Source organism: Ceratotherium simum, chromosome 37 (genome assembly GCF_057802395.1).
Source record: "Ceratotherium simum simum isolate JZ-2026a chromosome 37, ASM5780239v1, whole genome shotgun sequence".
NCBI classification, from domain to species: domain Eukaryota; kingdom Metazoa; phylum Chordata; class Mammalia; order Perissodactyla; family Rhinocerotidae; genus Ceratotherium; species Ceratotherium simum.
Window position 1 is genome coordinate 21305317 of NC_141936.1, and position 14928 is coordinate 21320244.

At 53.7% G+C, this 14928-nt stretch overlaps 1 protein-coding gene across 1 annotated transcript in view; it reads left to right on the forward strand.

Moving 5' to 3' along the window:
* The window catches only part of TNS1 (tensin 1), a 169074-nt gene extending 154675 nt beyond the window's left edge, over nucleotides 1-14399 (forward strand). Inside the window, exons 23-31 of the mRNA XM_014785286.2 lie at nucleotides 960-1046; nucleotides 1820-1951; nucleotides 2342-2434; nucleotides 3160-3237; nucleotides 5013-5084; nucleotides 5339-5507; nucleotides 6345-6413; nucleotides 6904-6936; nucleotides 9646-14399. Of these exons, the coding sequence (XP_014640772.1) occupies nucleotides 960-1046; nucleotides 1820-1951; nucleotides 2342-2434; nucleotides 3160-3237; nucleotides 5013-5084; nucleotides 5339-5507; nucleotides 6345-6413; nucleotides 6904-6936; nucleotides 9646-9790 (878 nt within the window). The 3' untranslated portion in view covers nucleotides 9791-14399. The remainder of the gene's footprint in view (nucleotides 1-959; nucleotides 1047-1819; nucleotides 1952-2341; nucleotides 2435-3159; nucleotides 3238-5012; nucleotides 5085-5338; nucleotides 5508-6344; nucleotides 6414-6903; nucleotides 6937-9645) is intronic.
* The last annotated feature ends 529 nt before the right edge of the window (nucleotides 14400-14928 follow it).

Consider the following 14928-nt stretch of genomic DNA (forward strand, 5'->3'; position numbering starts at 1 on the left):
CAGAGAAGTGGGGTACGTGACACACAGTGGATGGCCTCTGAATTCTAGGCCAACTCTCCCTCCATTTGTCCCAGGATGGGAGTGACTTTTTTTTTGCCCCATATGACGCGGAACACGGGCTTTCCATATGGGGAATGAGGAGGCGGTTGGGGAGAAGTGGACGGAAATGCGTCTTTCTGCCCTCATCCTCAAGGTTGTTATGATAAAGTCAGGAGATTCAGCCTGTGGAGAAGGAGGCTGGAAGGGGGGTGTTTAGGCCTGTGGGAGAGAAGCTGCAGGAACAGTTTAGTCTGAATCTTCTGGAGAAACTGGGAGATGGGGTGGAGTGGGGCTTTTGTCGGCTCAGGGAGAATGCTGTGCCAGGCTCCCCAATAGGAGAGCAGCTCTGTGACCCACGAGGGTTGGCAGGAGACAGGGAAAGGGTGAGACAGCTGCTCAGGTCCCTTTAGCAGTGCTCTGATGATGAGGAGGAGACTGTCTATGTTAGTGTCCTAGGAGCCATAACAAAGTACTATAAACTTGGTGGTTTAAGAAAAAGAACTTATTCTCTCACAGTTCTGGAGGTCAAAAGTCCAAAATCAAGGTGTTGGCAGGGTTGGTTCCTTCTGGAAGTTCTGAAGGAGAATTGGTTCCAAGCCTTTCCTTTAGTTTCTCCTTGGTTGCTGGCAGTCCGTGGTGTCCCATGGCTTGTAGACGTGTCACTCCAATCTCTGCCTCCATTTTCACGTGGCGCTCCCCGGTGTGTCTCTCTGTCTCTTTTCCTCTTCTTATAAGGACACCAGTCTTACTGGATTGGGGTCCCCCCTAATCCAGTATGACCTCATTTTAACTTGACTACATCTGTGAAGACCCTATTTCCAAATAAGGTCACACTGACAGGTACCGTGGGTTAGGACTCCAACATGTCTTTTGGGTAGACACAATTCAACCTGCAACACTTTCTTTTCCTCCAATTTTAGACAACAGCCCCGAGACGCGGGCCAAAGTGAAGTTTGTCCAGGACACTTCCAAGTATTGGTACAAACCTGAGATCTCCAGAGAGCAGGGTAAGTGCTGGGCAGCACCGGAGGTCCAGGGGTCCCTCCGAGGTCACAGCTGGCTGCTGCCCACCGCGTCTTCCCTGGGCAAGGAACATAAGCAGACTTCTTCCCCTCTGCAGTAGGTGGTGGTCACAGGGAGGGGCCGGGCTCAAGGTCAGACAGTGAGAGGCACCTCCCCGCGGTGAGGTGTGGAGAGCAAAAGCAGTGGCTGTAGATGCTCCTTTGAAGGATTCTTAAAAGCAAGAAAGTCTTGGTTTTCCAGGGCCAAGTAAGAGGTCGGCCAAGATGATAAGTAACCTTATCTCTCCATCTGCGTGGTGGGGGAGACTTGTGCACATTTTACAAAAAAAACAAAGTTGGGCTGTGGGGATGGAGATGAGGGCGCTGAGGAAAGGAGCGTAGGACGGGGCGACGTAGCCCCTGGGTCCAGTCTAGCCTGCTGCCTGTTTTTGTAAATGCTTTGATTGGACACAGCCGTATATCTATTCGTTTACGCGCTGTCTGTGACTGCTTTCAGACTGCAGTGGCAGAGTTGAGTAATTACAGTAGAGACTGCATGGCTTACAAGGCCTGAAATATTTACTCTTTGGCTATTTATGGAAAAAGTTTGCCAACTCTGGTATAGGAAGACCCTGAGGAGTGTTTGATTTCTACCTTTAGAGAATCTCGTCTGACCTAAGAAAGGATGAGGTTTGATAGGCCTGGTGAGACTTCCGTAAAACCAGTGCTGTCAATCTCTTACTTATTTCCTCTTCTCTCCTCCTCCCCTCCCAATCCAGCCATCGCACTCCTGAAGGACCAGGAGCCGGGGGCCTTCATCATCCGGGACAGCCACTCCTTCCGAGGCGCCTACGGGCTGGCCATGAAGGTGTCTTCTCCGCCTCCGACCATCATGCAGCAGAATAAAAAAGGTACCACTGTCTCCTCAAGTGAGGCCTCAGGACTAGGCGGTCAGCACAGTCTCTTCAGACCCTGAGATGCTGGAGGGACCGAGGCTGGGCAGGTCTCTAATTCTCGCGGGAGCTGGTCCCTGCTAAATCAGACTCTTCAGATGAGCCGGTCTTGGGCTTGGTGATGGTTGGGATCAGAGCACAGGGAAGCAAGATTACTGGGACTCATTGTATTTCCTCAAGGGGTGGGATAGGAGTGGTGATGTCTCCATTCCAGGGTCTGGCCGCATGATGCCTACGACCCTTTCTCCCATCACAGCCCTGCACACTGGGGAAGTTACAAAGCGGTCTTGGGAGGTGGCGGGAGGACGCCACGAGAAGTGACCATTCTTTTCTTCCTCTTCATCCCAGGGGACATGACCCATGAGCTGGTGAGGCATTTCCTGATAGAGACTGGCCCCAGAGGAGTCAAGCTCAAAGGGTGCCCCAATGAGCCGAACTTCGGTGAGCTGTCCCCTGGCCCGTCTCCACGGTCTGGCAGTGTCTCAGGCCCATCCCAGGTCCCGTGCTGCAGCCCCCTCGTCTTAGATGCAGCAGAGAAAATGAACAGTGGCTTCCCTTCCTCTGTACTGTGGCTCCTTAGCTCTGCCAGATTCCTTTCTATATTTGTCCTATTCCACTGGGACTTGTTCTCCTTACAATCTGAGTAGCAGCTGTAACAACAGCCGCCTCTGTTGACCACCCACTATGTGAGAGTCACTGTCTAGATACCTTATGTTACTTCTGGTCTCATGACAATCCTGCACGGTAGGTGTTATTGTCCCATTTCACACATGAGGAGACTGAGGTTCATAGAAGATAGACTTACCCAAGAACGCATGGCTAGTAAGTGGCTTCACTGGGATTTGATTCCACATTTCTCTGATACTTCTGCTGCACCATCCTGAGAGGGGCCCCAGCAGCTGGAGGGACTTAGGCGAGACGTTGGGAGGAACTTTCCATAAAGGAAGGTTGTTAGGTAATCTTATGACTAGCGTGGACCTTTGGACTCTCCTCCTTTGGAGCTTGCCAACAAAGAGGGAGTGAATTTTCGGCTTTGTCGGTGGGACGAGGGAGAAGTGGTAAAGAAACTGAAGATTCTGGATAGCAGGGTGGGGTGGGTTGGCTCCCTCAGTGCCCCCGGCCCCTCCCAGTAATGCTGCCCCTGACGTGCCATCTCCCTCCCGCAGGATCTCTCTCTGCCCTGGTCTACCAGCATTCCATCATCCCACTGGCTCTGCCCTGCAAGCTGGTCATTCCAAACCGAGGTAGGAACCTGAGACTCCTTGAGCTGGCCTCCTTCGTGTCTCGGCCCTGCCAGCCGCTGCAGAACATGGGCCAGGGTTGGAGGACATGGGTCTTGTTGCCAATCAGGGGAAACTCGAAACCACTCTCCTTTTATTTCTCTATTAAAAAAGAAGGAAAAGTTCACTAAAAAGCTTGACTCCAGGAACATGCATAACTGAATTGCTAGATTGTTCTGGAAAATTCTCTGGAGGCTTTAAAAAGTTCATTCTGAATCCTCAGAATAGCCTCATCCCAGAGGAGGCACTAGAAGTAGGAGACAGTCATGGGGAGGACCGTGTCCAGAGGGTGAGATGGGTGTCAGTGGGCAGGGCTGAGGGAGGGGGGAGGGGAAGGCAGATTTAGGTCATGGGGATGTCCAGGTGTTGGAGGTTGGTCTGAATGGAGAGGAGGCATCTCTTAGAGGAAGAGGTGGCTGGGATCCTCAAGGCATGGGAAGGAAAGAGGGAGGTACTAAGATGTTCCTGGAGTTTCTAGGGTGTTCCCTGACTGAGGGGCCGTTGAGCTGATGGGGAAAAGCAAGCCCTCTTTCGACCCCGGGAAATTAAAATTAAAATGGTGGGAAATTAAAATTAAAATGGAACCCAAGAGCCTCAAGACAGGGCAAAAATTTGAGTGAGACAGCGGGGCTAGCGAAGGAGATTTTGGCTTCTCTCAGAGAGGTGTCCCAGCCTTGGAGGATGGCAGATGGACAACCCCAAACTCTTCACAGCACAGCCTTCTGCTACCCAGCCCCCAAGTACACAGGGCCCACATGAGGGGAATATGCCCGGCCCTGAACTTGAGGTTTGGGAACTGGGATACCTTCTCCCCACCCTCTCTGTTCAATAATAGGATATTCAGAAGTGGCCCTGGGACTTTCTTCCAGTCTCTCTTGGAGCTGCTGGGGTGATGCCCACACATAAAACCTCCAATCTTATTTGACAGTTTCTATGTATCCAATTCAATTCGTTGAATTATTAATGATAATTGACCACCATTATTAGCTTAAAAGTTCAAATGCAACTTCCATAGCATTATCAACCACCCAGTTTAGACACTAATTAAATTATATTTATATGGAATTTACCAGAGTAATTCAGAATTACGAAGCTGTTTGGTATTTACATTGCATAAACCAGCGGTTGTCAAAGTATAGTCCCCAGGCCAGCAGCATCAGTACCCCTGGCAACTTGTTGAAAATGCACATCATCTCAAGCTTCCCCAGTCAGAAACTCGGGGTGGGGCCCGGCCATCTGTGTTTTAACAAGCCTGCACACCAAAGTCTGAGAAACACTGGCATAAACAATACTCAGTTCTTATTAATATTGTAGTTGTGCTGCATTAATGCTTTGTGAGTTAGGGCATTTATTCATCTGCACAGAGACATCAATGCAAAACAACAATCGTCACTTGAAGCCTTGCTTTATGCCGAGCCCTGGGCTAACACTGGACATGGAATATCTCAAAAACCCAGTGAGATGGGTACTCTCATCATCATCTCTGTTTTGTAGAGACTTAGCACGTGCTGGGGGAGGGTCTGAACCCAGCTCTCTTGGTCTCCAGAGCTCCCAGCCGGTGTGCTGAAGACTTCGTCATCAAACATGCAAACAGACACGCACGTGCCGACTGCCAGGCCTGTGTGAAAAGCAGTATCCATTGCACAGTATTTGCAGAGCTCGGCTTAGGCCCAGCCAAACGTGTGCTTCTTTCCAGCTCTAGAGTTTTATTTACCAGCTGAATTAAATTTTTGTCTCAGATCCCACAGATGAATCAAAAGATAGCTCAGGCCCTGCCAACTCAACCACTGACCTGCTGAAGCAAGGGGCAGGTGAGTGGCCACTGTGACCCATCCCTGCCCAGGCCTTTCCTCCTCCCCGTCCTGTCCCCTTCTGCAGGGGCAGGCTGGATGTCTCTCCCAGCCCAGACCCAGATGTCTCTGGGCATCCATATGTCTTGTGTGCAGATGCCTTGGCCCGAGGCTGGCCTGAAGTTCATCTGCTACCTTCTCCCTGAAGAGAGGACCTGGGGATTGTCCCCACCCACTCAGCCCCCATGACTCCTCCTTGGGTGGGTTTCTTCCAGCCTGCAATGTGCTCTTCGTCAACTCTGTGGACATGGAGTCACTCACTGGGCCACAGGCCATCTCCAAAGCCACTTCTGAGACACTGGCTGCTGACCCCACACCAGCTGCCACCATCGTTCACTTCAAAGTTTCTGCCCAGGGAATTACACTGACTGACAACCAGAGAAAGTAAGACTCTTCTGCCTGCTTCCGTGTTAGGCTTTCCCCCTGTGACCCATCTATCTGTCCACTTACCCACCCTCTTACCAATTGATTTATCCCTTCCACCCATCTATCCACCCATCCGCCTATCCATCTATCTCCCATCCATCCAGTCATCCATCCATCCATCCAGTCATCCATCCATCCATCCAGTCATCCATCCATCCATCCATCCACCCACCCATCCACCCACTCATCCATCCATCTGTCCACCATCCGTCTATCTCCCATCCCTCCACTCATCTGTCCATCCACTCATCCATCCACCCATTCATCCATCCACCCATTCACCCATCCATCTCCCATCCATCCATCCATCCATCCACCCACCCACTCGTCCATCCATCTGCCCATCCATCCATCCATCCATCCACTCATCCATCCATCCGTTCATCCATCCATCCATCCATCCATCCATCCATCCATCCATCCATCCTTCTGCAAATATGCTTCCATTGGGTATACAGCTGCAAATGCAATTGATAAAAGCACCTGCTTTCTAGCGCAGAGCCCTTCCTCTCAGGCTCTCTCCTAACAGGTCCCCCAGCCCCTTCCCTTCCTCCTCCAGGATCCCTCCATTTCTCATTCCTCAATGCTAGTGTCTTGCTTCTTCTCCTAGCCTCTAGCACTTGGGACATGTTTCTATGACATACCTATCTGTCCCTGTGCATTGCTTGTGTTCCCAATGTGAGCAGCCCAGGCCAACCCATGACAGCCACAGATGGTGGCCTGACCTGCAGGTGGAAGGTAGGAAAGGTCGGTCACTTCAGCACTCATTCTCTTTGTCTGATGTCTGTGCCATAGGCTCTTCTTCAGACGACACTATCCCCTCAACACTGTCACCTTCTGTGACCTGGATCCACAGGAGAGAAAGTAAGTGTCTTGTAGACCCTTCCCTACCAGCCAGCTCTAGAACACTGAAGTCTGTGTGTGTGCGTGCATGCATGCGTGTGTGCGCGTGTGCATGCCTCTGTGTGTGTGTGCATGCATGTGTGTGTGTGTGTATTTTTGGTTCAACTTGAAGATCTGCCTGTGTCTGTGGGACTGTGAGTAATTGTATTGGGCATATTTTTGAGTTTTCCCCACCACAGATTTGGAGCCAGGACTCAAATGCCTGCTTTGACCCCCTCTGCCATGTCGGTGACCTTGAATCTGCTTCTCCTCTCCGCAGTGGGGAAAGCTCCCTGGGAGGAGACACAGTGTTCTCTCCACCTTGAATTCCCCTCTGCCTGGTCTTCTGAGGTCCCCATTCCCCTGGAATGGGGCTTCCCCTGCCTTGCCCTGGAAAGTCTGGGCATGCACAGGGCTGGGCCCCAGGGGAGAAAGTGTAGTGGTTTACGCTGTGCTGTTTTTCTCTCCGCAGGTGGATGAAGACGGAGGGAGGTGCCCCTGCTAAGTAAGTGTGGCTTCTCCCCCACCCCCGGCTGGCTGGTCTTTGTGTGCCTTGGTTGTGGGGAGCAGGGTCAGGTTGAGAATCCGGGATCGGGGCGGGGGAGGTGGCAAACGCCATTGAGGGTCACTCAGCTTTGGAGCAAAGCTTGACCAGGCAGCCAGGTCTTTTGCCTTCTCCTGCCTCCATTCTTGTCACCGTCCCTCTCCCAGGACGAGACCAGCAGGGATCTGAGGACGTGGACAGAAAGCCGAGAGTTTTACTGGAGGCAATGGCAGTGGGGCAGGGGTTGTTTAAATGATCCTTGCTGCCCCAGTCCTGGCTTCCTTGATACACGTTCCTGCTCTTTTGGTGGGCTTCTGTGACTGATGTGGCTGGACTAGGCCTCCTCATCAGAACGTGGGAGCCCAGAAAGTCCAAATTCTGGGGATGGCCCTGGGACCTTTTGGTTGACTCTTCCATCCGTTCAGCGTTTCCTAAGTGCCTCCGAGGAGCTCAGGCCTGGGAGGGTTCAGACCGACCAGGAAGCTGACTCCCCTCAGGAGGGCTGATGCTGGCGCAGTGGATGGGACACATGGATAAGCAGCACTTAACATGCTGCAGCGGTTTTCAAACTGTGTTCCCAGGAACGCTTGGATCCTCAGGTTGCAACTGAGCTCTTAAGATGGGAGGAGAAGCCCTGTTGTGATTTGCAGTTATTTATCAGTATGAATCAGGATTTTCGCAATATCACACAACCAGAACAAAGTGTAGGAATAACCTGATACTGAAGCTGACGTAGACTGTCCCTGTAGTCTATAATTCTAGCACTTTGTTGGGCTCATACAAACAGCCCATTTTTCTCACTGATTGACTTTATAATAGGTGAATGTTATGCTGTTGAATTGACACATTTGTAGCCGTAAATACTGCTTTCACCTTTATATATTCAGACTTCATATAAGATTGTTTCAGAAAAAGAAAATTTTCACTGTTAAAAAGAATTAAAACCGCTGCTGGATGAGACATGCCAGGAGGGGACAGCTCACATCTGTGGATGTGACAGAGGAGGGCGCATCTGGGCAGGGAGAGATTTGGGAAACAACTTATATTTAAAAATGCGTCGTAAAGACAGTACAATCTGGACAGGTAGAAATGGGTGCAGGGGTAGGAGAGAGAGATTTCAAGGTAACTGGGAGGCCTGGCCACCAGACTGCAGACCCCTGCAGGCAGGACTGCATCTGTTGCCTGAGAGGGGCTGATAAATATTTGTTGAATTGAGAAATGAGAGGATGGAGGCAGAGAGGAGAGCCAGGAGGACGCACAGTGAGGGCCCTCGGTCAAGGATGAATGGGACTGACCACCAGTCGCTCAGCAGGATGAACGGTGGGGGCGTCTGGAGGGGCCGTGTGGGATGAGGGGACCTCGCCTTCCCTGAGGTCACATAAGAGTTAGTGGCCCAGCAGAAAGGAGGGCCCAGGCATCCAGCCTCTCAAAGCTTGTCTCATACCTACCTCTGCTTTCTCTTGGGCTCATGAGGTCATTAGGGTCCTCAAGTCCCTGCCACCAGCCATGGACCTGAAAAAAACATCAGGGGAGGGCAGGAGGGCAGTATTTAGGCTGGCAAGGCTGGCAAGCTCTCCATCTTGGCAGAAGCAGGCAGCCAGGGTTGGCACAGTCTCGTGGGGAGCTCGGAGCCACTCCCTCCCTCTGCCCTTATCGCCCGTCACCACACCAAGGAGCCCGAGCAAGCCTCCTGGAAAGGGGGTTCTGGGGGCTGGTCCCTGGGCCGAGGCTTCCCCATTACTGGGGCAGAGCATTACCCCAGGGCTCTGGCCCGATTATTCCAGCCCCTGAAACAAAGTTGGGAGAGCAAAGCTGTAGGAAGCCCAGCGTGTGTGTGCGCGTGTGTGTGTGCATGCGTGTACATGCATGTCTGTGTGCCGTGGCGAGCCGGGCCCACCTTTGCTAATTTTAGCCGTTGTGGTCCAGTCCTAGGACAGGGGTTTCCATTGGAATCTCCAGCTGTCCTGATTTCCCCATCTCGCTCTAATTAGCAACGTGCCGGCGGGGAGGGGCCCCGAGCTCACATTCTGTTCTCTGCTCTCATATTTTTAACTCTGTTTTGCACGGAGAGAATGCCAGGTCGCTCCAGTCTCGGCGCAGGGAGTCGGGGAGAGAGGGAACAGGTGTGGGGTCCCCCTCCCCCTCCCATTCTCTGGAGCCCGAGAGAAACGTCTGCGTGTGGTGGTGGTGGTGGGGTGACCCCTTGTCCTTTTGCCTCCCTGACCTTCTCCTGGTGTCTGAGGACACCAAGCCCTTTGACGGACAAACAACCTTTTATTCCTGTGCTTATGCGTCCTGTCCTGTGTATGAACAGTCGGGTAGGGGTGGGGCTGGGATGGACTGGGAGAAGGTCTAGGAATGTTCCCGTTTTATTTTTGGTCTCATCTCCGTCTCTTACCGTCCGGTCTTGTCGTTCTCCTCCTACCCCCGTCCCCCCAGAGGGGAATTTCTGCCTACCCTGAGGCAGATGACGCTGTCCTCTCCAGGATGGGGCTTTCTCAGGGGTGGGAGAGAGAGAACATTCTCTCATATGCTCCACCCCCAATCCGCGAGGCTCAGGGAGACTGGAGAGACTGGGGCGGGACGTCAGCTTGAAGATAGCGGCTCTCCCAGGCCTGGGGCTCCCCCTGCGCTCCCCTCACGCCTGTCGCCCCTCTCTTGCCCCTCCAGGCTCTTTGGCTTCGTGGCCCGGAAACAGGGCAGCACCACGGACAACGCCTGCCATCTCTTCGCTGAGCTTGACCCCGCCCAGCCCGCGTCCGCCATCGTCAACTTCGTCTCCAAGGTCATGCTGAGTGCCGGCCAGAAGAGATGAACCCCACCCTCTGCCCGGGGCCGGGGCAGTGCGGGTGGGGCACGTGGAGAGGGGACCCATGAATCCTGGCGGCCCTTGAATCCAGAAGGAGGACTTTGGGCCAATTTGGGAGAAGGAGAGAAGAAAGTGCGATGCGGGGAGAGGGAAGTGAATTGCAGAGGGGAAGGGGGGAGAGAGAGAGAGAGGAAGAAAGAGACAGAGGAGAATCACTCGGATTCCCCCGGGTAGATGGATACTGCGAAACTCCCAGAGCCTCCGAAACCAACCAGGTCCACCCAGCTCCCCCTCCACCCTCCAAGAGGATGGAGCTCCTCAGAGGAGACAGAACCAGCCTCCCTGGGGATCCGTATTTTGGGGGGAAATGGAAAAGCCCTGTCCCCCTAACCCAACTGCTTTGCAAGGAGACATCAAGTCAAGAAAGTCTTTCTCTGGCCACCTCTAGGGTAGATTGCCAAACCAAAAAGAGCCATCATGCGATATCAAGTGGAGAACTTTTGCTGTTGAAAGTGTCTCATTCCTGAGGCCCCTAAGGTCTCTCTGCTCTGCCTCCGATGTATAGTTCGTATGGGTGTATATCTGCGGTGTATGTATGTCCGCACCCACCTGCTCACACACTGATTTATATCTGCCTCTCTGCTAGAGTTATAAACAGGTATCCTTGTCCAGGTCCCATGTGTTTGCACACACGTGTGCATACTGTCCAAAGAAGGTTAGAGTCAGGGTGACAGGGCAGCAGAGAGGGAACATAAGCCCTCTTCCCCAGGAGTCCCCAAGAGTATGGGTGACAAACTCTCTCTTGGTCCCTGCACCTGTGGCCCCTTTCCTCCACAAAGACCCTGCAGGAGGGGGGCCAGCCACCTTGCAGCATTACTTCTGTTCTGCCTCTGAGCATTGGTTTGAGGAGATGGAGACAGGCATGTCCACGGCCTTGGGGAAGAGAGCCGTCAGCAGGGGTGACTGTTGAGCTCTGGGCATCTTCCCCAGGTGTGCGGCCCAGCAGCGAGGCGGCAGGTCGCTCCCACCAGCACCCAGCCCTCAGCCCGTCCTCGGGTTCCATACCCCAGGCCAGCCTTATCTCAGACTTGCTTATGTGCATGATGCCTTTAGGGGTGCTGGGCGTCGAGCTGTCCTGCAGGCTCCCCATGTCGGGGCTCATCCTGGGGAAGCTGCTTCCCACAGCCCTGCTCCGTGAGGCCCAGGGGAGACGCCACTAGTCTTTGTGCTCCCTTTACAAATGTTATGGGGTCTGACTTTCGCTGGGCTGTCCAGCGTGACATCAGCAGAGCTGTGGGGGCTGCTGCCTGTCCACCACACGCCCTACCGACAATACCAAAGCCTTGCTCTTCCCCGCTCTGCCTTGGTCTCCCCAGCAGAGCCCAGCTGCCCGTGGAGCAGAGGGCAGAAGGCACGCCTTGAGGCCACGGGGCTGAGTCCATCTGGGCAATCGTGAACCCCCCGCCCGCCACCCGAGGCCTCTAAGCTGGAAGGGAGAATTCACCAGGACTCCGTTCTTGAATAGCTTCTTAAGCCTGTGGGGGTCCCCTAGAGAGAGGCATTGTACTGATATATAAATATATATAATATATATGTGAGACATACTGACAGAATCTGTAAGCTAATAAAATATAAGAAAAGGTTAAAAAAGAATAGGTAAATTGACAAGAAGTATTTATTGTTTTCCCATATTGCTTGATTGCCTTCCTGGGCAGAAACCAGTGCCCGCCCCTCTTTATGTGTATAAGTAAAACCTGAAATGGGGGGGCCTCTGTCCTTGGAGCAATCAGGGGGCTCCTGCCCTCGCCTCCGCCTGCCCTAGACTCTGTCTGGGCTTCAGCGGGGAGGGATGCATGTGTTCCATCCCCTCTGGCCCCCTTCTTTTCTGGCAAGCCCGGGCTGGGCTGTCAGCTCCCAGAGATGAGAGGGGAGCTGTCCCCTCATCGCAGGCCCGAGCGAGCGTGTGAGCCTGCGGGGAGGTGCGTGAGTGTGGCGGGCATGGGTGACGTGTGCGTCTTTTGTATCTTTTCTCCTCCAAGAGGCTGTATCAGTGTGGACGTCCAGGGAGTTGGAAAGGAGAGTCTGAAGAAGACGGGGAGCAGCCCCCCACTTCCCAAAGATTGACACCTTGTGCTTGGTGACCAAGAGTCCTCCAAAGTGCTCTCCTTTTGAGGCATTGAAGCCTGATACCCTGATCTTCCCTCTCCCCACCCCCCCTTCACCCCAACTCCCCTCCCAGACAGAAGGAGATGTCCCCACCCGCTTCCTCTGTAAATATCTTGATCTCCCCCGGGACAGCCTGGGACCCTCTCCTCCTGGTCCGGACGTCCCCTCCACACTTGAGGGTGGGCCGAGCGGCAGACCCTTTGGCAGCCAGACCCGGGTCCAGGTCTGGGGTCAGCCTTCCCACGTACTCTCCTAACGCCCGCCAGCAGCCCCCCTCCCAGAAACAGCCGGCCCACTGCACTCAGGCCTCAGCCAGTGTGAGCCTGCGGGACAGACCCAGGGGGTGCTAGGAAGCTGGTCCACACACTCCCAGCATCCCTCTGGAGAAAGTGGGTTTCTAGAATTTGGCCTTTCCGGAAAAATGATGGGGCAGGGTATCCCTGTGTCTACCTTTGGGTCCAACACTGGTTGGGAAGACACCGTAGCCCCCCTGTGTCTCACAGATTAGGTCTGTGCACGCACACACAGCACACATGCATACACATACACACCACAGCACTGCAGTATATTCTTGCCAAAGATTTCCTTTAAGAGAAAGCACTTTTAATAATTATTGTTATTATCGTGTGAATGTTTATCGTTTTCTCCCTCCCTCCACCTTTTTTGCTGTTGTTTATTGTTGGATCTGTCTGTCAGCCAGGAGAGTGCTGTCTGGTCTTGAGAGCAGGCGGGCCGGGTTAAGGGTCTGGGAGAAGTCGGCGGGAAAGAGCGGGAGAGGCAGGGCTGGGATGCAGCGAGGCAGACCCTGGGCAGGCTCAGGCCCCTGCCCCACGCCCAGGCTGCCTCTAGCCGTCCAGCCGGGTCTCTGGGTGGCGTCTGGAGAGATGGGGGTGGGGAAGTGACATGTCTCCAATTCAGCAGGGAGACTGGCCCAGGGAGGTCCGTGTGGCTCTTCCCAGGGAGAACGAGGCAGGAGGACTGGGCACAGGAACAATGGAGAGGTGACCCCAGAGGGGAAGCGGGGAGGAAGTGAGCTGTTTGGAATGGATGGGCACGCCCCTGCCCTGCAACCCTATGCTCCGGCTCCCTTATCCAGCCCCGTGTTTGAGGGGCTGGTACATCACATCCAAGTTTGGGAAAGGACTGTTGACGCCGGTCCTCATTGGAACCTCTCCCACAGCAGCTCCAAAAGCCTGTGGACTGCCAGGATTCCTTCTCCCCGCCCCGAGTGTGGAGGAATCCCTGGTATGTCAGAGGCTGGCAGGCTAGGGGTGGTGGGGCCTGGTGGCCATGTGACCGTAAGAGGGAGCAGCCGGCTGGACACGTGTGGTCCTTCATAAAGGGGCTCCCAGGAGGGAGATGAGTAAGGCATTCTTCTGCCCCACTCTGATGGCCAGAGCGGAGGTCGGGCAGGCCCCTCGTGCCGGCCAGGGGGTGTGGAGGAGTCTGTAGGTGGAACATCTGTGCCCCAGACCTTCATCCACCACCCCTGCCTCCTGGGTCTCCTTCCCTTCTTTGGTTTTTGCCATCTTCAAGACCTGGGGAAGTCAAGTTATTGCCATCTTCAAGACATCCCGGGGCTCTCTCCCGCCCCTGCATCTCCCCATACTCGGGGTCCTTGGACAGGTTGGGGGACGGATTCCTGGAGCCATTCTTCATCCAGGTCCAGGCCCCGGAATCCTGAGCCTGGAGTCCCCTGTCCAGTGGTAACACAGGACGTGTGTGCGTGTGTGTGCAAGTGTGGGTGTACGTGTGTGTATATTAGCTCGTCTCTCTAGGGAACTGAGGGATTGGGTTGGAGGTGATGGGTAATGTGACATCAAGTTCTGTATCACCCAGCAGCAGAAGGAATAGGGAGGCGAGGCCTGTAGGGGCCCCGATTGGTGGAATCTTGGTGATGGCGATGATCGGGACTGGCCACACGGGGTGGGGCTCCTCTGTCCTCTGATTTCTGAAATGTGGGAGGGCCCCTGTTTATTTGCCATCCCTGGGCTCTTCCCAGCAGTGAGGTGACTGCAGAGGGACACCCCAGGTGTGTTTCCTAGTCAGTGTTAAGCAGTTTGAGACTCTCCTGTGTGTCCACGTTTGGTTTGTGTGTGTGAGAGAGCCCATCTGTGTGTGCATGCTGCCTTTCCCATTTCTCTCCTCCCTCTGACGTGTCATTCGAAACACATGTAAGAAATTCCCTACCACTCCCCACCCCGTCTCCCAGGCCCTCTGCAGGAAAAACAGGATAACCCAGCATCCTCCCCGTCCCCCGGCAGTGTATTTATATAGATGGAAATATACTTTCTATTTTGTATCATCGTGCCTATAACCTCTGCCACCTTGTATAAACCCTGGTGTGTGCTACTCATCCTGGATCTGAATGTATTGTACACTGATGCTGCCCCACTCCTGTACAGCTGTTCTGTTTCTTTGCGACCCATTGTATGGCTTTATAAATGATACAGTGAAAGAAAAATCTGTGCTGTCATCTAGCTGTGTTCTCTGGAAAGGGGTCTGCCAGGTCTCTGGTGGGCAAAAAGGGGCCTCCCCCAGGATACGTGGTGGGCTTCAGGGATGTCTCTGGTGGACGACTCACCCCAAATCCTCCCAGAGGCTTCCCCACCATCCAGATCTTGGTTCTGATACGATGATTTCTTCATCTGGACTCTTTCAGCTGGAAGAGAAACTCAACTCAAACTAGTTTTAAGAAAAAAAGACGGGAGTTTATTGGCGCATGTGACCGAGAAGTGCAGGCACAGCTGGACCCAGGGGCTCAGACGGTAGAACCAGGAATTTGTCTCCGTCACTTTGTTCTGAGTTGGCTTGATTCTCAGGCAAACTCTCTCCCAGTGGTGGCACCATCAGATGCTCCAGGCTCTCATCCTGCCAGCCTGGCAGCCCCAGTAGAAAGAGAGCTCTTTTTCCCCAGTGCTTTCAACAGAAACCTGGGACGAAGGCTCATGGGCTCTGCTAGACCCTTCTTGGGTCGT